The sequence below is a fragment of the Budorcas taxicolor genome, chromosome 7 (assembly GCF_023091745.1).
Source record: "Budorcas taxicolor isolate Tak-1 chromosome 7, Takin1.1, whole genome shotgun sequence".
NCBI lineage: Eukaryota > Metazoa > Chordata > Mammalia > Artiodactyla > Bovidae > Budorcas > Budorcas taxicolor.
The window spans coordinates 22,338,278-22,364,194 of NC_068916.1; the positions used below are offsets into that span (position 1 = coordinate 22,338,278).

At 40.0% G+C, this 25,917-nt stretch overlaps 1 protein-coding gene across 1 annotated transcript in view; it reads left to right on the forward strand.

Annotated features, from left to right (window-relative positions):
• LOC128050960 (prolyl 4-hydroxylase subunit alpha-2-like) overlaps positions 1-25,917 on the forward strand; it is a 100,584-nt gene that overhangs the window by 52,733 nt on the left and 21,934 nt on the right. Inside the window, 4 exon segments of the mRNA XM_052643480.1 lie at positions 11,215-11,285; positions 12,188-12,287; positions 12,772-12,825; positions 14,152-14,217. Coding sequence (XP_052499440.1) covers positions 11,215-11,285; positions 12,188-12,287; positions 12,772-12,825; positions 14,152-14,217 — 291 coding nt within the window.

The window sequence follows — 25,917 nt, forward strand, 5'->3', positions numbered from 1 at the left end:
ATATGAAATAGATAAACAGAAAGGTTCTGTATAGCACAGGGACCTATATTCAGTATCTTATATTAAACTATAGTGGAAAAGAATATGAAAAAGACAAAATATATGTATACATATATAACTGAATATATATATAACTGATTCACTTTACTATACAACAGAAACCAACACAGCATTTTAAATTAGCTATATGAAAGTTGCTCAGTCATGTTCGACTCTTTGCGACCCTGTGGATTATACAGTCTATGGAATTCTCCAGGCCAGAATACTGGAGTAGGTAGCCTTTCCCTTCCCCAGGGGATCTTTCCAACCCAGGTATTGAATCCAAGTCTCCCACACTGCAGGCAGATTCTTTACCAGCTGAGCCAAAAGGGAAGCCCCAAAGTGAAAGTCGCTCAGTTGTGTCCGACTCTTTGTGACCCCCATGGACCATATGGTCTGTGGAATTCTCCAGGCCAGAAACTGGAGTGGGTAGCCTTTCCCTTCTCCAGGGATCTTCCCAACCTAGGGATTGAACCCAGGTCTCCCACATTGCAGGCGGATTCTTTTGCAGATGAGCCACAAAGAAAGCCCCCAAATTAACTATACTTCAGTGAAAAAAAAAGATCATGGTGTCTGCAAATAGGGATAGTTTTACTTCTTCCTTTCCAACTGCCTTTCTTTTCTTCTTCTTGCCTAATTGCTCTGTCTAGAACTTCTAGTGCTATACTGAATAAAAATGATGAGTGTGGGCATCCTTGTCTTGTTCCTGATTAGAGAAGATCTTTGACATTTTCACTGTTGAGTATGCTGTTAGTTGTGGACTTGGCATATATGGCCTTTTTTATGTTGGAGCACATTTCCTCTGTATTTGCTGAGATTTTTTTGATCATGAATGGATGGTGAATTTTGTCAGATGGTTTTTTTTCATCTATTGAAATGATCATATGACTTTTCCATTCATTTTGTTAATGTGATTCACATTGATTAATTTCCAAGTATTTATCCATCCTTGCATTCCAGGGTTAAGTCCCACTTGATCATGGTGTGTGATCTTTCTAATGTATTGTATAATTTGTTTTGCTAATAGATTGATGGGAATACCAGACCACCTGACCTGCCTCTTGAGAAATCTGTATGCAGGTCAGGAAGCAGCAGTTAGAACTGGACATGGAACAACAGACTGGTTCCAAATAGGAAAAGGAGTACATCAAGGCTGTATATTGTCACCCTGCTTATTTGACTTATATGCAGAGTACATCATGAGAAACGCTGGACTGGAAGAAACACAAGCTGAAATCAAGATTGCCAGGAGAAATATCAATAACCTCAGATATGCAGATGATACCACCCTTATGGCAGAAAGTGAAGAGGAACTAAAAAGCTTCTTGATGAAAGTGAAAGTGGAGAGTGAAAAAGTTGCCTTAAAGCTCAACATTCAGAAAACAAAGATCATGGCATCTGGTCCCATCACTTCATGGGAAATAGATGGAGAAACAGTGGAAACAGTGTCAGACTTTATTTTTGGGGCTCCAAAATCACTGCAGATGGTGATTGCAGCCATGAAATTAAAAGATGCTTACTCCTTGGAAGAAAAGTTATGACCAACCTAGATAGCATATTCAAAAGCAGAGACATTACTTTGCCAACTAAGGTCCGTCTAGTCAGGGCTATGGTTTTTCCTGTGGTCATGTATGGATGTGAGAGTTGGACTGTGAAGAAGGCTTAGCAACGAAGAATTGATGCTTTTGAAGTGTGGTGTTGGAGAAGACTCTTGAGAGTCCCTTGGACTGCAAGGAGATCCAACCAGTCCATTCTGAAGGAGATCAGTCCTGGGATTTCTTTGGAAGGAATGATGCTAAAGCTGAAGCTCCAGTACTTTGGCCACCTCATGAGAAGAGTTGACTCATTGGAAAAGACTCTGATGCTGGGAGGGATTGGGGGCAGGAGAAGAAGGGACGACAGAGCATGAGATGGCTGGATGGCATCACCGACTCGATGGACGTGAGTTTGAGTGAACTCCGGGAGTTGGTGATGGACAGGGAGGCCTGGTGTGCTGCGATTCATGGGGCCACAAAGAGTTGGACAAGACTGAGTGACTGAACTGAACTGAACTGAATAGATTGTTGAGGATTTTTACATCTTTGTTCAACAAGGATATTGGTGTATATTTTTCTTTTCTTATAGTTTTTTGGTATCAATGTAATGCTGCCAGAGTAAAATAAGTTTGGAAGTATTCCCTCTGAGAATTCTGAGAGAGTTTGAGAAGAATTGTTATTAGTATTTCTTTAGTATTTAGTCAAATTTACCAGTGAAGCCCTGTGGTCCTGAACTTTTTGTTGGTTATTTTCAAATAATTGATTCAGTCTTCTTACTAGTAATTGATCTTTTCAGATTTTCCATTTCTTCATGATACATTCTTGGTAGGTTGTATGTTTCTAGGGACTTATCATTTCTTCAAGGTTGTCCCAGTTTGTTCTTGTTCAACATAATTTCTCAAGGACCTTTGTATTTTTGTAGTATCAGTTGTAACACCTCCTCTTTCTTTTCTAATTTTATTTGAGTCTTCTCTTTTTCTTGGTGAATCTATCTACAGGTTTGTCTGTTTTGTCTACATTTTTTATTTTAAAAAGCTATTAGTTTTATTGACCCTTTCTATTGTCTTTTTAGTCTGTGTTTCATTTGTTTTCACTCTGTGCTTTGTTATTTTTTCCCTTCTACTGGCTTTGGGCTTCATTTGTTCTTCTCTTTCTAGTTCCTTGAGGTGTATAATGAGGTTATTTTGAGTTCTCTCTTGTTTCTTAATTCAGGCATTTATTGCTATGAGTTTTCTTCTTAGAACTACTTTTGCTGCATCCCTTAAGTTTTGTTTGTTATACTTGCATTTTATTTCTCTCAGTATCTTCTTGATTGACTTCTTCTTTGACCCACTGGTTATTCAACAGTGTGTTGCTTAGTCTGCCCATATATGTGAATTTTCCAGCTTTCTTCTTGCTATTAGTTTTTAGTTTCATAATGTTGTGATTGGAAAAGATGCTTGATATGATTTTAGTCCTCTTAACTTTATCAAGAGTTGTTTTGTGGCATAGTGAAGTGAAGTCGCTCAGTCGTGTCCTACTCTTTGTGATCCCATGGACTGTATCTACCAGGCTTCTCTGTCCATGGGATTTTCCAGGCAAGAGTACTGGAGTGGTTTGCCATTTCCTTCTCCGGGGGATCTTCCTGACCCAGGGATCAAACCCACGTCTCCTGCATTGCACGCAGATGCTTTACCCTCTGAGCCACATGTCACATATCATGTATACTGGAGAATGTTCCATATATGCTTGAGGAGAATGTATATCCTGCTGCTTTTAAATGAAATGGCCTAAAAATGTTCTGTTAAATCCCTCTGGTGTAATGTGTAAGTTCAGTGTTTCTGTACTGATTCTGTCTGTGTGTTCTACCCATGATGAAAGCAGAGTATTGAAGTCTCCTACTACTATTTTTGAATGGTTTGCTTTGGAAACAAACTGATATCATTCTGTCGTTTTTGAGATTGCACCCAAGTATTGCATTTCAGACTCTTTTTGTCTATGAGGGCTACTTCATTTCTCCTAAAGGATTCTTGCCCATAGTAGTAGATATTAGTAGTTGTCTGAATTAAACTCACCCATTTCTGTTCATTTTAGTTCACTGATTCCTAAGATGTTGATGTTCACTCTTCCTATCTCCTACTCAACCAGGCCCAGTTTACCTTGATTCAAGTTCCTATGCATTATTGTTCTCTACAGCATCACACTTTCATCCTAATCCCCCAAAAGGGTAATGCCAAAGAATGTTCTAACTACTGGATACTTGTGCTTATTTCACATGCTAGTAAGGTTATGCTCAAAAGCCTATGTGAACTGAGAGAGCTTCTAGATGTGCAAGCTGGGTTGAGAAAAGACAGAGGAACCAGAAATCAAATGGCCAACATTTTTTGTATCATAGAGAAAGCTAGGGAATTCCAGAAAAACATCTGCTTCATTGACTGTGCTAAAGCCTTTGACTGTATGGATCATTAGAAACTATGAAAGTCACTCAGTTGTGTCTGACTCTTTGCAACCCCATGGACTATGCAGTCTATGGAATTCTCCAGGCCAGAATACTGAAGTGGGTAGGCTTTTCCTTCTCCAGGGGATCTTCCCTACCCCAGGGATTGAACTCAGGTCTCCCACATTGCAGGCAGATTCTTTACCAGCTGAGCCACAACGGAAGCCCAAGAATACTGGAGTGGGTAGCCTATCCCTTCTCCAGTGGATCTTCCCAGCCCAGGAATTGAACCAGGGTCTCCTGCATTGCAGGCGGATTCTTTACCAACTGAGCTATCAAGGAAGCCCAAGAAACTATGGATACAGTCCTTCCAGTGATCCAGAAACTATGGATCACTACAGAAATTCTTAAAGAAATGGGAGTACCAGACCACCGTACCTGTTGCCTGAGAAACCTGTATGCAAGTCAGTAAGCATCAGTTAGAATCAGACATGGAACAATGTATTGGTTCACAGTTAGGAAAGGAGTATGACAAGACTGTGTATTGTCACTCTGACTATTTAACTTCTGTGCAGAGTATATCATGTGAAATGCCAGGCTGAATGACTCACAAGCTAAAATCAAAACTTCTGGGAGAAATGTCAACAACCTCAGATATTCAGATAATATCACTGTAACGGCAGAAAGTAAAGAGGAACTAAAGAGCCTCTTGATGAGGGTGAAAGAAGAGAGTGAAAAAGCTGGCTTAAAACTCAGCATTAAAAAAACTAAGATCATGGTATCCATTCGCATCACCTCATAGCAAATAGAAAGGGGAAAAGTTGAAGCGGTGGCAGATTTTCTTTTCTTGGGCTCCAAAATCACTGTGGATGGTGACTGCAACCATGAAATTAAAAACTTGCTCCTTGGAAGAAAAGCTATGACCAACATAGACAGTGTATTAAAAAGAAGAGACGTCACTTTACCGACAAAGGTCCATGTAGTCAAAGCTATGGTTTTTCCAGTGATCATGTACAGATGTGAGAGTTGGACCATAAAAAGGGCTGAGCACCAAAGAACTGATGCTTTTAAATCTAGAGAAGACTCTTGAGAGTCCCTTGGACTGCAAGGAGATCAAACCAGTCAATCCTAAAGGAAATCAACCCTGAATATTTGTTGGAAGGACTGATGTGAAAGCTGAAGCTCCAATACTTTGGCCACTTAATGCAAAGAGCCAACTCATTGGAAAAGACCATAATGCTGGGAAAGATTGAGGGCAAGAGGATAAGGGGGCGACAGAGGATGGGATTGTTGCATGGCATTGCCAACTCAATGGACATGAATTTGAGCAAACTCCAGGAGATAGTGAAGGACAGGGGAGCCTGGAGTGCTGCAGTCCACAGGGGTGCCAAGAGTTGGACCCAACTTAGTGATTGAACAACAACAATTACTGTTATTATTGTATTGTTATCAATGGTTCCCTTTAAATCTTTTTATGTTTTGATGCTACTGTGTTGGGTGCATGGTGTGATAGTCACTGAGTCGTATCTGACTCTTTGTGACTCCATGAACTATAGCCTGCTAGGTAGGCTCCTTTGTCTATGGGATTCTCCAGTCAAGAATACTGCAGTGGGTTGCCATTTCCTTCTCCAGGGGATCTTCCCTACCCAGGGAACAAGCCTGGGTCTACTACATTGCAGGCAGATTCTTTACTATTTTAGCCGCCAGGGAAGCCCTGGTGTTGGGTCCATAAGTATTTTCAAATATGTCCTCTTACTAGGCTGACCACTGTATCATTGTATAATACAATGACCTTTTTGTCTCTTATTATAGTCTTTGTCTTAAAGTCTGTTTTATCTAGAATAAGTATACCTCTCTCAGCTTTCTTTTGGTTTCCATTGTATAGACTGTATTTTTATATCCCTTCACTTTTAGTCAGTGTATTTCCATAAAGTTGAAGTGAGTCTGTTGTAGGCAGCATATTTCTGGGTCTTGTTTTTTTATCCATTCATCCATCGCATGTCTTTTCATTGGAGAATTTAGTCCATTTACATAAAATTAATTATCAATAGGTATGGACTTACTGCCATTTGGTAATTGTTTTCTGGCTGTTTTTGAATTCCTTTATTCTTCTCTTACACTCTTCTTGATTTTTTAAAATAGTGGTATGCCTAGGTGTTTTTGTTTGTTTTTTGTATACTTGCAATAGATTTTTGCTTTGTGGTTACCATGAGGCTTACATAAACCCCATCTTGTGTTTATAACAGTCTGTTTTAATAACAACTTAAGTTTGAATGCATTTTAAAGCCCTGTATTTTAACTCTCCCCTACCCATTATTTCTCTTTTTGATGTCAAAATCTACATCTTTTTATCTTGCGTATACATTGACACATTATTATAATTATAGTTTACTACCTTTGTGTTTGAATCTTTACACTAGATTATCAGTGATTAACCCACCACCATTACAGCGTTAGATTATTTGAATTTAACTATATTTACCTTTACCAGTGAGATTTATACTTCAAATGTTTTCTTGTTACTTGGTGCCCTTTCATTTCAATTTAGAGTTCCCTTTAACATTTCTTGTAATACTGATATATTTGTGGTGATTTCCTTCATCTTTTGGTTGTGTGGATAACTCCTTATTTCTTATTAAAATTTGAAAAACAACCTTTCTGGGTAGAGTATTCTTGGTTTTCATTTTTTTCCATTAGCAGTTTAAGGTGTTTGGTCACTTCCTACACTTTAGTCTTGTGTAGGAGATGAACCTTGTCATTAAACCATGACCTAGCTCTTGTTTTTTTCTCAAATGTTTGTGATTGTCTAAGCAGCCTTATTTGTTCTTAGTGGCTTCTAGTATTTGAAGGTGTACCAAGAGCTATTAGTGTCCAAAGGAAAGGATATCAGTCAGCCTCTGGGTGCAGGCTGATTGTAAGCTGGACCCTCTGGCAGCAGCTTTTAAAGTATATAAATATACCTGTTTCAGGTGAATACCTCTTAATTCCTTACCCCTACTTTGCCCCCCCCCCCCTTCCCTCTCCCATTGATAACCATTAGTTTTTCTGTCTGTGATTTTGTTCTCTTTTACTATTTTTAAAATTTTTATTTATTTATTTATCTTTTGGTCACACCATGCAGCTTGCAGAATCTTAGTTTCCTGACCAGAAATCAAACCTGTATGCCCTACAATGGGAGTGCAGAGTAATAACCACTGGACCACCAGGGATTTCCCCTTCTCTTACCATTTTTGATGTGGAGTTTTTCTTGTTCACCTGATGCATAGTTGTCACTCATCCTCTGGATTTCCTTCAGAGAAAAATTTTCTATACGTAGCTATAGATTTGGTGTGTCCATGGGAGAAGGTGAGTTCAGGAGCATCCTGTGTCACCATCTTGGAATGGACAGCTTGTTTGTTTTTAATACAGGAAGTTAACTTGGTTTGACACAAACTGCAAGCTTTTCTGTGCAGTTCAGTTCTTATTCTTGGCTGGGATGCTTGCAGTCTCACCTACATATGCTTTGTTTGGTGATCTGTGAGAGAGTTGGGTGGAGCTTATGCATAGTATTTGAAAGTTCCTCTCTTTCTCTCAGCAACCCACTCCAGTATTCTTGCCTGGGAAATCCTATAGACAGAGAAGCCTGATGGTTTACAATTCATGGGGTTGCAAAGAGTCGGATACAACTTAGCTACTAAACCACCACCACTACCAGTTTTCTCTCACGTTGTGACTCAGTCTACTTTTAAGCACTGATGTAATGTGTTTCCAGAGAAGGCGATGGCACCCCACTCCAGTACTCTTGCCTGGAAAATCCCATGGACAGAGGAGCCTGGTAGGCTGAGGTCCATGGGGTCGCGAAGAGTCGGACACGACTGAGCGACTTCCCTTTCACTTTTCACTTTCCTGCATTGGAGAAGGAAATGGCAACCCACTCCAGTGTTCTTGCCTGGAGAATCCCAGGGACGGGGGAGCCTGGTGGGCTGCCGTCTGTGGGGTCACACAGAGTCGGACACGACTGAAGTGACTTAGCAGCAGCAGCAGTAATGTGTTTCAGGTTAGAAAAACTTTGGATTTTCTCTCAGAATTTTAGCTGTCCTGTTCTGTATCACCTATGGTCATCCAAGTCTAATAGCTGTTTAAAAAATAGGAAATCACCCTGTACCATTCTTGCCTTTTAAGGATTGACTGCCGCTCATAATCTGCCTGCTTTTGTTTAATCTGCAGTGCCTTCTGGTAGTTATTTTTCATATTTTTTCCAGAGTTTATAGTTACTTGGGTAATGGTCAGTTTGTTAGGAGTATGTTGTTGTTGTTCAGTCACTTAGTCATGTCCAACTCTTTGCCACCCCATGAACTACAGCACACCAGGCTTCCCTGTCCTTCGCTGTCTCTCAGAGTTTGCTCAAACTTATGTCCATTGAGTTGGCAATGCCATCCAACAGTCTCATCCTCTGTTGCCCTGTTCTCCTCCTGCCCTCAGCCTTTCCTAGTATCAGGGTCTTTTCCAGTGAGTTGGCTCTTCGCATCAGGTGGCCAAAGTATTGTTTTATTTTTTCTCTGTAGCTGTTTTGAATATGATCAATTTCTAATTCATATATTCTTTTGTTGTCTATATCCATTTGAGCTTTTCAATTTATGAACTGTAATTTTCTTTCAGAGCTACAGATGCTTAATTATATTTAATGTTACAGTATTTTGTTATAATTTTCTTCTGTTTCTTGGCTAGGGCTGGGTGATTTTGTGTTTTTAACTCCTGAAGTTTTTATTTTCATTTTATGTTTTTTGACAGTAACTTGTATGGGTAGTGAGTTCTTTTTTATTTTTCTTGTTCATGTTTATTTTTGTTGTATTTTCCTGGACCATTGATCTCATGTTACATGTTTCCTCTTCTATTTCTACAATGAAATGCATTCAGTTTAATTAATGGTATTATTTTTGGTCTGTCTACTGTGGATTATTTCTTAATTTATAATTTTCATGAGTCCCTTACTTTTAGCCACTTCTTTTCAGCACCAAACCTATGAGAGCCATCTCACTCTCTGAGACTGCCTTTACCCCAGTAATAGTGCCTTTCCTGTGATTCAGTACAGGTTCTAAGCTCTTGTGTTTAAAACATCCAAAAGGCAGTCCTTTGATCCACTAAGTTTCATATTTTTCCCTCAGTATTTCCCTATTCAGAGTACGACCTCTCCCTCTGGAAAGAAGAGCCTAGATTACTTTCTATGATGTTTACCATTAATATTTGTTTCACCATCATTAAGACCATACTGCACTTTTCATTCTTTCTGCTGCCTTGGATTCTTTGCTTAGATGTCTTTGGAGCACTTTGCTGACATCTGGTGTTTATTTTCCCATTAACAAAAAAATTGAAATTTGTAGTATCTGTTTCCAAGTTACATTGTATGTCTAGGTGATGGGTGATTTTGTTTTCTTTCCTTATTGGTGATTTTTGGAAGCTATGTGGAAGGAATTGCATTTAGAAGAATATAATTGTTGACAGCCTTTTACTATTAAAATAATCAATGTTACCAACCTAGACTTTGGACTTTTTTAGGTGTTTGAATTTCCTTTTCTTTATAATAAGTGACATATACTAGGGATGAATGTTAAGAATAGTGGAAAAGAATTGCCACCACTTTTCAGAGAAATATTCATTCTCACTACTCACTTGACCCTTACTAGACCTTTACTAGAACCTCACTAGACCCTTCATCCCACAAGACTATTTGAAAGCCTTCTTTGAAAATAATCAAGGAATAGAAGAGGCCAAATTATGAAACTAAAATTTTTATCAGTTATAGTGTCCTGCTTTACAAACATTTTTATTCAGAGCATCCCAACAAGGGCCAAAAATACCCCATTTCTAAATACTATATAGTTAACCAGATATGTTAGATACAGGAAACCATACTGTGAGTTAATGAGTGTCTTCGTTAACCTAGAGGAGGCTTCACTGAAGCTGTATTTCATGTTGTTCCTTTTTTTGATGCCCTAGTTCTAACACTTGGGAAGTATACACCGTCATAAAATTTTATGTGCATGAACACTAGACTTTTCTTTTGAAGAGTGAAGGGAAGGACTATTTGAAAGGAAAAATTGAGGGACTTCCTTGATGGGTCCAGTAGCTAAGACCTGCAGGGGACCTGTGTCCAATCCCTGGTCACAGGACTAGATCTTGCACATTGCAACTAAATGAATGAATAAATGTTTTTTAAAAAGAGAGAGAAATAGCAAAGCTGTTTAAGTGTATATATAGCACTTGAGTATCTGAAAATCAGTTCCTGTGTATTTCTGCTAAAATTTGCATACTTTAGGGGTATACAGACCACTAGTGAAACACTTGTACACATACTCTAGTGAAACACTTGTACATGTGGACAGGGAGATGTAATATAAAGGTTTTACAAATCTGAATGTTCATCAAAGGGAAATGAATAATTCATGAACTATGCATACAACCCATGACTTAGCTGGAGTGGAAATGAGTAAATTAAAAAAAAAGAACACAAACAAATTGTTCTCATGGATCTCTCAGAAAACAAACATTAAGTTAAAAAGCATGTTATAGAAGATTATGTTTAGTATGATACAATTTATATAAAGTACATGGAAAAATACTATTTCACTTTTAATACATTAATAATAAATATATAAAAATATGTTCCAGGGTAAATAAGCACTAATAATTTGGAGATAGTGATTCTTTGCAGGAGGCATAAGAGACCTGGATTTAATCCCTGGGTCAGGAAGATCTCCTGGAGGAGGGCATGGCAACCCACTCCAGTATTCTTGCCTGGAAAATCCCATGGACAGAGGAGCCTGGCAAGCTATGGTCCATAGGGTCACACAGAGGTGGACACAATGGAGGCAACTTTGCACATGTACACAGAATACAAGTGAGATGAGAAGATATAATCTTTTTTTCTGGGCACATTGGTATCTTAAATAAAATCACAATTATCTTATTAGTGAAGAAAGAAAGTCTTTTATATAGGTATTGTGTAGGTAGGTAGTCTCTGCATCTTCTGACCAATGCCAAGAATTGGTAGGCCTGAGTTAGGGTACCTCTGGATCTGCTGTATTATTCCTCATAGGTCTCTGTATGCTTTAAAATAGCTCATAATAAGTTTTAAAAACAATAAATTAATGAATGAATGAATGATAGTTCTATGGCTAGAGTCTTTGGACATAAGCAGATAGAGGTGAAGTGAGACTAAATTCATTCTCAGATTTTATTTCCTAGATGAAATGTTCCAGAGTCTTTAGCCTCACTTCACGTTCTCCCCAGTCATCCAAACAAAGAATCAGCCAAAGGTAATCTGGGCATAGTGTGGTTTGGCATCTCTCCCAATCACCCTACTCGTATATGTGAGATTTCTCTGACCTGGGTGTTCACTTCATGTCTCTCCTTTTGTTTACTGTTTGTCTCTCACACTGTCCTTAGCTGTGACTGTGTGCATACCTCCATGTGGGTTTATAAGTGTGCATGTGTGTATGAGGTTTCCCTTGTGGCACAGATGGTGAAGAATCTGCTTGCAATGTAGGAGACCTAGCTTTGGTCCCTGTGTCAGGAAGATCCCTTGGAGAAAGAAACAGCAACCCAATTCAGTATTCTTGCCTGGCAGATCGCATGGACAGAGGAGCCTGGCAGGCTACAGTCCACGGGGTTGCAGAGTTGGACATGAGTGAGCAACTATGCACATATGTTTATACATGTGGGTTGTGTTTGTTCATGGACCCAAGAATGATTTTTTTCTAACTTAAATTATATATTCAAATTTTTATCGTGGTTTGATCAGTTTTGAGTTTTATTTAAAATTTTGGGAGATCTTGTCTCACCAGAAAAGCACAGGACTAAAATCTTGATGACTTGAGTTATAGTCCTACCTCTGCCCTTACTGACTGTATAAACTTGGCCAGTTTACCCTCTCAGTATTGTCCCAATATAATTGTTAAGAGATCAGAAGTTTGGAAGGGATGAGTTGAAAGGCTCCTGTGAATGCTGACATTGTGGGGATTCTAAACATCACCATATGGCATTTCTGAGCTGGAAATGACAGCTGTGACAGTGTCCTGAGGTGAGAGGAATGATCTCCAACCCCTTCGTCCTCTCCACCTCCTTTTCTACCCCATCTTTTTCTCCTGACTCTCTTTTCATTGATCCCCTTTGCTCCTTGCCCCATGCCCCTGTCTTCTATCTGATTTTCTCCATCCAGTGTATTTCTAACAGAAGAAGAAGACCCTGTGATTGGCCAAGTGAATCGCAGGATTCAGCTCATCACTGGGCTGTCAGATGAAACAGCCGAATTTCTCCAGGTATGAGGTATCTGAGTCAACCTGACTGTGAAATCTGTGTCCTGTCCTGTCCCCTTTTCTTGTCCTTTCTAATCAGGCACTTGAGCCATAGTTATCTCTGCCCTGAAAAGCTTTCCATTCTCCAGCCTGAGGACATGGGTCTTGAAATGTTGGGGGCCCCACGTCTATGCCCTTTCCCACAGACACTTACCCAGCCTGATTGTTGGTTGTTTTTTTATTTGGGCAAAAATGGTGGAGGGTTTAAGAGCATGGACCTCAGGAATCAAAAAGCCTGGGTAGGAATTCAAGCTTTGTGACTTTCTGTCTGTGTCACCTTAGGTAAATTCCATATTTTGTCTGATCCTTAGTTTCCTGGTCCAGATGCAGGTGCTAGGTAAACTGCTTTTCAGTCTTCATTTAGGGGCAGGCTTGGGAATGCAGAGTTCTTGAGCTGGCTTGGAGCTTTCCCACTAGCTAACCATGTTTGTTTTTTTTTAACTGCCAGGTTGCTGATTATGGCATTGGAGGACACTATGAACCTCATGTGGATTCTTTTTTGGTAAGAGCAAAACATCGTTCTTTTGGGCTGTGTTTCAAGTGGCAGGAAAAGGCACCAACTCACATGGAATGTTTGGCTTCTACCTCAGGGTCATCTAAATTCTCAAGGATAAATCTTTGGGGACTGTCTTAAAATTGGACAGAAGAGAAAACAGATTTTATTGTCTTCTAGTGTGGTGCTGCCTCCACTGGGCACCTGGACTTAAGATGAATTCTTGGGGTAGAAAGTGATGGAGAGAGAGCTACATAGTCTTTTCCTCCTACCTGTGTCCCCTCTCTTGTGCTAGAAGGTTCCTCGGTCTCTTCAGGCAGACCTCATTCCTCTGTTGATAGGAGGAGCACTTGAGTCACTTGCTTTGAGTGCCAGTACTTCAGCCTCACATAAGCCCCTTGTATGGCTGAACCAGACACTGAGAGAAGATTGGTATTTGTACTCTGGGAATGACAAGCTGAATCAGCAAACAAAACACCAAATGTTTCTTCAGCACTTTTAATATCCTGGTTACTCTCCTAGGATCTAGGGATAGGAAGGCAAAAAAAAAAAAAAATTCCCATTTTCAAACAGAGGCATGTTTTTTGCAAGTCATGTGTGTGAATAGTTACTTTCTAAGTTACTTAGTAAGTGCTATAAAGAAGGTATGTGCACAGTGTCCTGAGACCCAGTGAACAGGCATGCAGCCTAAATGTTCAGAAAAGATTTCCTGGGGGAGCTTAGGTGTAAGCTAAGATTCTTCCTTTAAAACTGTCCCTTCATAAGAAGGTGTCCCTAGAATCAAAGCCCTCTCTCACTGCTACCAGAATATAGTCTGAAAGTACCTGTCTCTACAGTCAAGATTGACAGGAATCTGTGAAACCATATTCTTGATGTTGTGGGAATAGCTTTTACTGAGGAAATGATATAGATCTTGAAAGCAAAAGCCAATCTGTTCCTATAGATGGATAAGACCTCTTTGTGATTCCACTCTGAAATGTTCCTGACTTATCCAGCTCTAGGATCAAATGTTTTCTAGAGTGGCATGCATTCCTTCTTAGTCATCTTTTCTGACCCACTTCCTTTGTTGAGTTTTCTGTCTCCACCATGCAAAAATAAGTGGATTGGTGGTTTGTTCTTGGAATGTAACACTTAGTTCCTATATCTGCCCTTTCTGTCTGGTTTCCAGTCTCACCTGCCTATATGACCATATCCATCCTTGAGGAGCAGGGTGACCTCCATTTGGCTAAGATGAGTTTCTCATTCTCATAATGGTTGGGAAAGCAACTATTGTTCATGCTTCTTTTCTTAGTTAAGCTTAAGACCTGTATATTCACTTTTACATAAATTTCACAGGACTTTGACAGTAACCCTTTGGAATTTATTGTGACGGGGAATCGCGTAGCCACATTCACGAACTATGTAAGTATGGTCAGTACGGACTTGTCCCCTAGACACACTAAGCATGAGCTGGAAGCATCACCACTGAACAAAACATTGAGGACTTTGATCCAGAAATTTGTGTTTTTTAAAACACTCCAGTAGATTCTAATGATCAACCTTGTAAGGGAACTACTATCACTTAGTGATTAAAAGTAGAGGGGGAAAGAGGGAAAGGGAAAAGTTGCAGAATCCCCTCGGGGAGTCATTCGGTTACTCCTTAACATTGTCAGTCTCTTCATTGAGGGGTGAAGATCTAGAACCATTTGTTTTGACAGGTGTGATTTCCTCCTCTGCACTAGGGCTAATTTTTTCATTTTCTTTAAGTAATTGTTTAATTTTTTAAGCTAATTTTAAAATAAGCAATGAGGGGGGAAAGCCCTCAGGATTCCTAGAGGCGTATAACAGACATTTTTCTACTGTCTTTCCTTTTCTACCCAAATTATATCAAATAATACTCTGGTATTATCACACTTACTTTTAAAATTTCCAAAAATTGTTCCCAAGTTATAGCAGATTTAGACCTCACTTTTGTGAGGGACATCCCAGAGACTTTTGCTCATCACTAATGACCACTAAAGGAAATCTACCCTGAATATTCATTGAAAGGACTGATGGTAAAACTGAAGCTCCGATAATTTGGCCATCAGATGTGAAGAACCAAGTCATTGGAAAAGACTGATTCTGGGAAAGATTGAGGGCAAGCGGAGAGAAGGGTGGTAGAGAATGGGAAGTTAGATAGCATCACTGACTCAATGGACATGAATATGAGCAAACTCTGGGAGACAGGGAAGGAGAGGGGAACCTGGTGTGCTGCAGTCCATAGGGTCGTCATGAGTCGGACATGTCTTAGCGACTGAACAACAACAACAACAAAGACTGCTTCCATGGGGAAAGGTTTCTCTCTCATTCTTATTCATTCCTTTTGGAAGGAAATGATTGTCAATATTGAAATTCTGTCATACCCAATTTGAGGTTGGTACAACATGAAGATCCTTCCTGTTCTTTTAATCATCATTATTAATAAGAAAAAAGCTTAATTTGGACAAAGAATGTTCTTTCGGGAATTTTTTGAATATGACTTGTTTTATTTGTTTCAATGAGTGATTATAACTTAGAAAATGGATATGAGTGGTGTACTTTAGTCCCAACGGGCAGTAGTCACAATGTGTAAATTTCCTGTTTTCGCCAAGATAAAATAAGAAAAATCATTAATTACAAAATTAGTGTAAGACATTTTAGGCCTAATATTCTAGGTACAGATTATTTGGAACAGTTACCCCACATCTTTTCTCCAGCATGAACATTGGAGCAATGCTTTTATGGTATGTTAAGAAACATTGGTCAAGGATTTAGAAGAGAAGGTGGTAAAGAAATGTAGTTTGAGTTCTCTTGTGAATTAACTATATTCCTAGCTCTTCCAGTCTTTGCTACTGCCACACATATTTGGAAGTTATTCTGTTTGCTTCTCTCATAGTTAAATAGACAAGAGATGGCAGATATGGTATTTAAAGTTGATACTAATTATAGTTCCTGGAGAAGGAAATGGCAACCCACTCTAGTATTCTTGCCTGGAAAATCCCATGGACAGAGGAACCTGGTGGGCTACAGTCCATGGGGTCACAAAGAGTTGGTCACGACTGAGCACATGAGCACTAATTATAGTTCACTTTCTTTGCCTTATGTATATTCTGCTTGCCACATTCTTGGAACAGTTGCAGTATTTATTGTTTACTTTTATATAGATGATTCAGTGGAAAGGGCAGGGCCTTTTCAGTTCAGTTCAATTCAGTCGCTCAGTTGTGTCCGACTCTTTGTGACCCCATGAATCGCAGCACACCAGGCCTCCCTGTTCATCACCAACTCCCAGAGTTTACCCAAACTCATGTACATCGAGTCGGTGATGCCATCCAGCCATCTTATCCTCTGTCATCCCCTTCTCCTCCTGCCCCCAATCCTTCCCAGCATCAGGATCTTTTCCAATGAGTCAGCTCTTCACATCAGGTGGCCAAAGTATTGGAGTTTCAGCTTCAGCATCAGTCCTTCCAATGAACACCCAGGACTGATCTCCTTTAGGATGGACTGGTTGGATCTCCTTGCAGTCCAAGGGACTCTCAAGAGTCTTCTCCAACACCACAGTTCAAAAGCATCAATTCTTCAGCACTCAGCTTTCTTCACAGTCAAACTCTCACATCCATACATGACCACTGGAAAAACCATAGCCTTGACTAGACGGACCTTTGTTGGCAAAGTAATGTCTCTGCTTTTGAATATGCCATCTAGGTTGGTCATAACTTTTCTTCCAAGGAGTAAGTGTCTTTTAATTTCATGGCTGCAGTCACCATCTGCAGTGATTTTGGAGCCCCCCAAAATAAAGTCTGCCACTGTTTCCACTGTTTCTCCATCTATTTCCCATGAAGTGATGGGACCAGATGCCATGATCTTCGTTTTCTGAATGTTGAGCTTTAAGGCAACTTTTTCACTCTCCACTTTCACTTTCATCAAGAGGCTTTTTAGTTCTTCTTCACTTTCTGCCATAAGGGTGGTGTCATCTGCATATCTGAGGTTATTGATATTTCCCCCAGCAATCTTGAAAAGTTCTGATGCTGAATCTGCTAGAAACTAGCTGTGTATATTTGGCAAGTTGTTGCTTTTAGGTTTTTGTCCCCACTGATTTATTGGTTAGTTAAAGGTATTGAAATAACCTGTCCCAATTTCTAATCCAGTTTTGTTAGCCTCTGCAACAGTCAATTAGAAAATATTTATTGGCAAAAAAGAAAGAAACTATGTATTAGCACCTACGGTTCCCCTGGTGGCTCAGTGGTAAAGAATCTGCCTGCAATGCAGGAGCCACAGGAGATGTGGGTTTGATCTCTGGGTCAGGAAGATCCCCTTGAGGAGGGCATGGCAACCCACTTCAGTATTCTTGCCTGGAGAATCCTATGGACAGAGGAGTCTGTCGGGCTAACGGTCCATAGGGTCACAAAGAGTTGGACACGACTGAAGCAACTTAGCACACACACATTGGTACCTACAGTGTACTGAAAGTGAAAGTGAAAGTGAAGTCACTCAGTCGTGTCCAACTCTTTGCGACCCCATGGGCTGTAGCCTACCAGGCTTCTCAGTCCATGGGATTTTCCAGGCAAGAGTACTGGAGTGGGTTGCCATTTCCATCTCCAGGGGATCTTCCCGACCCAGGGATTGAACCCAGGTCTCCCACATTGTAGGCAGATGCTTTACCCTCTGAGCCACCAGGGGGCATTGATTATTACTAGGTGCTGAGAATGTTGCAGTGAATGGAATCACCTAAGTGTCCACGCTTACGAAGATTAAATTCAAGTGGTGTAATTTAACAGTAAATATGAAAAATTAAAACTCTATTAATAAGATGAATGCACATTTTAGAACTCTTATAAAGGAATTAATTATAGTGGTATTAAGAAAAATAAGCTATGTTGGGAGATTTTGTTGATTAGGGAAAATCTCTTTTAAGGAAATTACATTGGGGTAATAATGAGCCAGCTGTGTGAATGACCTGAAAGATGAGTGTAACAAGTGCAAATGTCTGAGACAGAGAAAAACTTAGCACAAAGAAATATTTTGAAAGTAGCTCTTTCAATTTCAGCCACCATTTTCTGACATTTTCAGACAATCTTGATCTCCCAGCACTTAGATATGGCAGTTGTTCAGTTTTCCAGACACGTACATAGTAACAAAGCATTGGGAGCACGCTCATTTGGACCTTCAGTCATTGTCGTGTTACTACACAGGAAATATGAAGGTATTCTTTATTCCTGTGTCAGGCTTGTACCTCTGCTGTAATGGGTGGCACACCAGTTAATCTGACCCAAACCCTCATCCTGAGATGTCTGAGCCTTGTTTACCATTATGTTTTGAGGGCATGAATGAAACATTTGTCCCTTTACTATTAAAATTTGACAAGTCCAAGAAACCTTCCTGTGGATCACCTGAGCACCATATTTTTCCTTATTTCCATTCTGTAATAGCAACAGGAACACTTACCTTTAAAAAAAAAATGTTTTGGCTACACCACACCCCATGTGGACTCTTAGTGCCCCAACCAGGGATAGAATCCATACCCCTGAAGAAGTGCAGAGTCTTAACCACTGGACTGCCAGGGAAGTCCCAGCACTATTTCCTCTTGATGATCAGGGTCAATGACCCTGTCAGAAAAGTGACTCCTTTTATTTCTTCCTGGTCTCTTGGCATGAAGTGCTTAAAGGGACAGTGCCATAGCCATAGCTTAAATTTCAGTAGGATTCTCTGTATCCCCTGGTAGAAGTTTTCTATTCTGGTAATCAGGTCCTGTAGAGTAATGCTGTCCAATAGAACATTCTACAGTAATGGAAATGTATAGTGCTTGTGCTATTTATTATGGTAGCCACTGTCTCATGTGGCTATTGAGCACTTGAAATATGACTAGTACAACTAAGGAACTTAATTTTTAATTACATTTTAAAATTTAAACAGATATACATGGCTAATTGTTACCTTATTTGGTAGTGGTAGCTCTAGATCAATAGAGCCTATAGGAAACAGAAATTCTCCAGGTGAATCACTCTGAATGGCATGAAGTGGAGCCATTCCAATTTTCATCCCAGGGTTCCCAGACCCATGTATTCTGCATATTATAGTTATTGATTTGGGGATATAGAATGCATCCTGAAAGATGACCTTGTCCTCGTAGAATATAATTAGAATGTTCAAGCTAACACCTTACCGGAATCTTTAAGAGATCTCTACTGTGTCAAGCTACTATTTTTTTGGGTGGTAGACTGTGATGGGACCAGCTGACCATTTGATCATAACTATTAAAGATTGTGAAAATTCAGGATCCTACCACATTTGTGAAGTCTTTAAATATCCAGTAGTTGGTCCAGAGCAGCATATCCCATAATCTGCCTCTGCCTGTTCACAGCTAAAACAGAAAGTTGGCCAACTTTAAGTGCATACTGTAGCAGGAGAGTTAGAAATGGAGTATTTGCGGTAGAAATTAAGTGTTTAAGCTTGAAATATGAAGTGATTATGCAACAAAGCTGCCCATTGGGTTCTTGTCTGTCATATCTACCATGTTATAAGATGGGGCCGGCCCAGCAGGAACTTTATGGTAGACTTTTCCATTCATGTGAACAAGGAAGTTGGGATTTTTATAGGAATTGTACTGAACCAGTAGATTATTTGGGTAGTATTGCCATGTTAGCAGTATAGTCTTCCAATCATTAATGAATTAGCTCAAAATGTGGGTGCAAACTGAAAATATATTGCTATTAGAAATGGTGCTGAAATGCAGTGTTTTGGAAATCACCCAAATGATTACAGCTGTGAGTGCTTCACATTGTGTGAAAAGAGATGTGATGCATGGTAAAGATAAACACAGACCTGTGCCAGTTTTACATGTGACAGGCCCCATCCCCACCTTCCACCAACATCCTTAGAATCCAGACCCAATAATTAGATCCTGATGGAATATGTTAACTCAGTTTCTGTAGCTTCTTCAGTATACAGTGTGTTTTTCCCTTATTAGGCCCGCTACTTCTTTAGTTAGGTTATGCTGTAACTTGATTTCAGTTATTGGTGTAGTGACCAGAAGGAGAATGAAAGTAGATCCTGAGGGATATGCACCTGGTTTTACAAGGCTGAGACCTTTCTACCATGTTCGTAAATGGGGTAAATCTATCCTCTTAAAAATTTTTATTGAGATGTAATTTATATACCATAAATTTCACCCTTTTAAGTATATAATTCAATGGTTTTTAGTGTATTGCACAACATGGTGATGCAACAATCATTAATATAATTCCATGATGTTTCCATCACCCCCCAAACAAACCCTGTGTCCTTTTAACAGTAATTCACATTCTCCCCTTCTTTTTCCCTTCTCAGTCCCTGGCAAGCATTACTCTGTTTTCTGCCTGTGTGGATTTATTTATTCTGAACATTTCATACAAACAAAATCATATAACATACAGGCTTTTGTGTCTGTTTTCTTTCCCTTAGTATTTTCAAGGTTCATCCATGTTGTAGCATGTATTTCAATACATTTTTAGAGCTAAATAATATGCCATTGTATGGATACGGCATATTTTGTTTATCCATCATTTGCTGAGCATTTGAGTTTTGACTTTTCAACTATTGTGAATTATGCTACCAAAAAGATTTATGTACAAATTTTTGTGTGAACAGATATTTTAAATTCTCTTGGTTATCCTAGGAGTAGAATTACTGGGTCATATGGTAACTGTGTTTAACTTTTATAGCAACTGTTACACTGCTTCCTCCAGTGACAGTACCGTTTTACTTTCCCATCATCAGTGTATGACTGTTACCATTTCTTCACACTCTTGTCAACACTTATATTTTCTGCTTTTTATTTTTATAGCCATCCTATGGTGAGTGATATATCTTCTTTTTGCTGATATTTGTATTTGCATAATGCCTAATGATGTTGATCATCTTTTAATGTTTTTATTGGCCAGTTCTTTATCTTCATTGGAGATATATTTACATCCATTGTCCACTTTAAAATTAGGTTGTCTTTTTATTGAGTTTCATGTATTCTTTTTTATATCCAGGATACTAGAACTTTATCAGATATATAACCTGGAAATATTTCTCCCATTGTGACTTTCCTTAATGGTGTCCTTTGATGCACAAAAGTTTTTAAATTTAATGAAGTCCAGTTAATCTGTTCTTTTCCCTTTGGTTACTTATAATTTATATGTCACACCTAAGAAACCATTGCTTGATCCAAGGTCACAAATATTATACCTGTATTTTCTCTTAAGAGTTTTATCATTTTAGCTGTTGTATTTAAGTTTGATACATTTTGAGTCAACTTCTTTTTTGGCTGTGCCATGCAGCTTATGGGATCTCAATTCCCCTACCAGGGATTGAACCTAGGCCACAGCAGTGAAAGCCTGGAATCTTAACCACCGGGGAACTTCCCGAGTTAATTTTTGCATGTGGTGAGCTATGGGTCCAACTTCATTCTCGTGCACTTAGATATCCATTTGTCCCAGCACCATTTGTTGAAAAGATTGTTCTTTCCTTACTGTAAGTTCTGAAATCAATGAATGTGTACTTCAACTTTATTTTTCCTTTCCAAGATTTTTGGCTATTCTGGGTCCCTTGCATTTCCACAGGAACTTTAGGATAGGTTTTTTTCATTTATATGAACAAGGGAGTTGGAATTTTATAGGGATTTCACTGAGCCTATAAATTGTTGGGATAGTACTGCCATTTGGCAACATAGACTTCCAGTTCAGTAACATGGAGGTGTTTTTCTATTTATTTAGGTCTTTTTTACTTTCTCTCAGTAGTGCTTTGTAGTTATCAGTATGCAGGCCTTTCACTTCTTTTTTCATGTGTGTGGTTTCTAGTTCAGATTTTTAAAAATTGTAGTATACTTGATTTATAGTGTTTTACACTATATATTATGTTTTTCACGTACACCAAAATAATCCAGTTATTTATATATATAGCATATTTTTTCAAACTTTTCCATTATAGATTATTGCAAGATATTTATACATAGTCGTGTGTATCTGTTAATACCAAACTCCTAATTGATTCCTGCCTGCACTGATTTACCCTCTGATAGCCATACATTTACCGTCTGATAACTATGTTTTTTTTTTTCTACATCTTTAGGGGAACCTTAGTTTGTATACCATACCCGTGTATCTTTTAGTCACCTGAGATATTGCACCACCGGTGTGTTCTTTTCCACTAATATCCTTTCCCAATTTGCTGTTACTGAAGGTTTGAACACATATACAACTACAACATTCCAGGGACTATTAATATTACATCTCCCACAAATGATAGGGTCCTCATTGCTAGCCACCAAGCAGGTAATTGACTGCCAAAATCTTATTTTAGAATCTATATATTAGAACCACTCAGTTTACTAACAGTTTTTAGGTCAATTCTAAATACAGACTCTGAACTGGAGATTTGCATTCAAGAATAATGTTAGACATTGGGGGAAACAGGGTTGGGCAGTGCAGTAAGATGAACTATGATTCAGCTGCAAAACAGACCTGAGTCAACCCTCTGAGAAGGTCTGGAACTTGGAAAACCCCTTATAATTGCCCTAAATTGAGGCAAGATGCCTAGACCTTCCTACTCTGGCATCAGCCCAGCATTGAAGAAGGCTGTCCCTAGGGAGGTTGTAACACAGGTGAGGCATTTCTTTTCAGATGAGGGCAGTATCCAGAGAGGGACATAGCTGTGAGTCATCAGCAAGCAACACTCCTGACAGCTTCAGAAATGAATACCTCAATCCAGAAAGAAGCATCTGGGTGGCTCACCACACTGTCTGCCTCATAGGCTTTACAGTGTGGGCCCTGGGCTGATTGGCTGAAAGGAGGCAGAGAAAGGGAAAAATATTAGATTGCAAGGGGCAAAAGAACACAGGTTGATATTTGTCAAAACTTTTTTTTCAAGGAGTCCTTGCAGGGCAGGGTTGGATCAGCTCCTCCTGGGCAGTTGTAGATAAAGTATGGCCCAGTGACTCTCATGGTGTTGTTTTCCTGCTGTAAGCCTCAGAGAAGGGGAAACCTGGGCCAAGTAGTCTGTACAGAACATTTCTCATGGACCCCAAAGAAGAGGCAGTTGGAAGAAAGCTAGAGGCCTATCCTTGAGGCTGCAGAGATTAGTTGCAGTTCAAAGATACTGGTAACAAGAAAGGGATAGCAGCAGGGCTTTACCAGCTAGGGGCCAGGTGATACAGCAACCGATGGATTTTATGTGAATTCTGAGAATGGTAAGTCCATGGGGACTGAGTAGGGGTTAGCCAGCGATGTCTCTTTTAAGGGATGTACAAAAAAAATATCAAAATGGATTAAAGAACTAAATATAGAACTGGGTATGTAGGGGACTTCCCTGGTGTCTCAGTGACTAAGACTCTGAGCTCCCAATGCAGTGGGCCTCAGTTCAGTCCTTGGTCAGGAAACTATATTCCACTTGCTGCAACTGAGAGTTCACATGCCACAGCCAAAGATCCTGCATGCCACAACTAGAAGATCCCACGGTGCTACAATGAAGATGGATGATCCTGAGTGCCCCAAATAAGACCTAGCACAGCCAAATAAATAAAACAGTTTAAAAAAAGGCTAGATATATAAAACTCCTAGAGGAAAATACAGTCAGAACATGCTGACGTAAATTACAGCAGTATTTGTTTGAATCCATCTCCTAAAGTAAAGGAAATAAAACTAAACAAATGGGACAAAAGCTTTTGCACAACAAAGGAAACTGTCAACAAAACAAAAGACGACCTACTGAGCAGGGGAAAATATTTGCAAATGATATCAGTGATAAGAGATTCATATTCAATATATATAAGCAGTTCATGCGACTCAACATTTAAAAAAATCTTGATTAAAAAGTGGGCAGAAGGAGCACTCCCAAGATGGTGGAGGAATAGGACGGGGAGACCACTTTTTCCCCAACAAATTCATCAAAAGATCATTTGAATGCTGAGCAACTTCCACAAAACAACTTCTGAACACTGGCAGAGAACACCAGGCACCCAGAAAGGCAGCCCATTCTCTTTGAAAGGAGGTAGGACAAAATACAAAAGACAGAAGGAGAGACAACAGAGTTAGGGATGGAAACCCATCCTGGGGAGGGAGTTGTGAAGGAGGAGACGTTTCCAAACAGTAGGAGACCCTCTCTCAGGTGTGTCTGTGGGAAGTTTTGGAATCTCAGAGGGCAACATAACTGGGAGAAAGAAAAAATCCCCACAGAATACATGCCTAAGCGCAACTGCCAGCGGAGAAGTTGCCCAGACACTCACTTCTGCCACCAGCTAGGGGGGGCTGGACAGGGAGGCATGGGCTGCATAATCGGTGCTTAGGGTAAGGACCGGGCCTGAATGCCCTGAGGACAATCTGAGGGAGCTAACATGAGACAGCAGCCCAAACTGGGACTGCCAGAGAGAGAGAAAAAAGAGAACTTTCCCGTGAAAGGCTAATGCACAGCCTGGCCTGCTCACAGAACAAAGGATTGAGTGAATACCAAGGGAGAGCTAGTTGACTGCATACAGGACCCACTCCTCCCACCCCTGCCACCAGAGGCAGAGAGGCAGGTGAGTGACAGACAGAGCTGAAAGGCAAGGGATTGTTGCAATCTCGACCTGAGACCGGCATCCTCCACCAAACTGTGAGCAGGCTCCCAGTTGCTAACCATGTCTTCCTGGGATCCTGAACAGTTGACATCTGCCAGGAGGGTCGGAGCCTGAGATCAGCTTTCCAGAGGAGACACACGGGACACTTGGGAAAATGAGTGGCTGAGACCAGGGAGGTCATTAAGATGCATGGCCCTCCTGGAACAGTGTGCTCACCAAGCACCTGGTTGCTTGAGCTGCTTGGACCTGTGAAAGGTACAAAACACACACCGAACAGAGTCTGTGCCCTTATGGGGTACCTGAGAACCTGAGCAGTTTAGACTTGGGAAGTGCACAAAATGCAGGGCCCGCTTTGGACAGTGCCCCTGCAGAGCACCCTGGAGCCTGAGCAGTGTAGACCCGGAAAGCGCATACTACCTTGAGCTGGGGCAAACCCAGTGTGGTCCATATAGTGTGAGCACTCCCCACACACACCAGTGATATTTGTTTGCAGTGTCCCTCACTCCCCACAACACAACTGAACAAGTGAGCCTAAATAAGTGACCACCTTTGCCTTCTTGTATCAGGGTAGAGGTTAGACACTGGAGAGACCTGAAAGAAGAGGAAGCCAAAATAAACAAGGAAGAGGGAACCGCTCTGGAAGTGACAGGCACAACAGATTAAAACCCTGTAGTTAACATTGACTAAGCATTGGAGGGGGCTTACAGACCTTGTGAATAAGTACAAGCTGCAACAAGGAACTATCTGAAACTGAACTGATGCTACATGGCCACAACCACTCCAGAGGAATTCCTAGATATAGTTTTGCTATTATCACTACTTAAGTTTTTTAAAATGTAAGTTCTTTTTTGCTCCTTTAATTTTCATTTTTATAAGCTACTATTACCTTGCAAAAAAAGACCCTATTTTTAAAGCCAATCTCATATATATATATTTTATAATTTTTGTGATTTTGTTTTGTATTTTTAATATTTTGGTTTTTTTGAGAGTCTAACCTCTACTCTAGATTTTTAATCTTTACTTTTTGGTATTTGTTAGAAACTTTGTACCTTTAAGAATCTAATCTTCAGTATCCATTTTCGCTTAGGGGTGTGATTACTGGCTTGATTTCTCTCTCCCCTTTTGATGCTCCTTTTTCTCTCCCAGGTCACCTCTATCTCCTCCCTCCCCCTTCTTTTCTCTGTTTAACTCTGTGAATCTGTCTGGGTGTTTCAGGCTGTGAAGAACACTTAGGGAACACTTACGGAAGTGATTACTGGCTAGACTGGTCTCTCCCCTTTTGACTCTCCCTCTTCTCCTTCTGGTCACCTCTATCTCCCTCCTCCCTCTCCTCCATGTAACTCTGTGAACCTCTCTGGGTGTCCCTCACTTTGGAGAATTGTTTCACCATTAACCTAGATGTTTTTCACTGTGCTGTATGGAGGGAGAATTCTTGAGGCTACTGTAAGAATAAGACTGAAAGCCAGAGGCAGGAGGCTTAACTCCAGAACTTGAGAACATCAGAGAACTCTTAATTCCAGGGCACATTA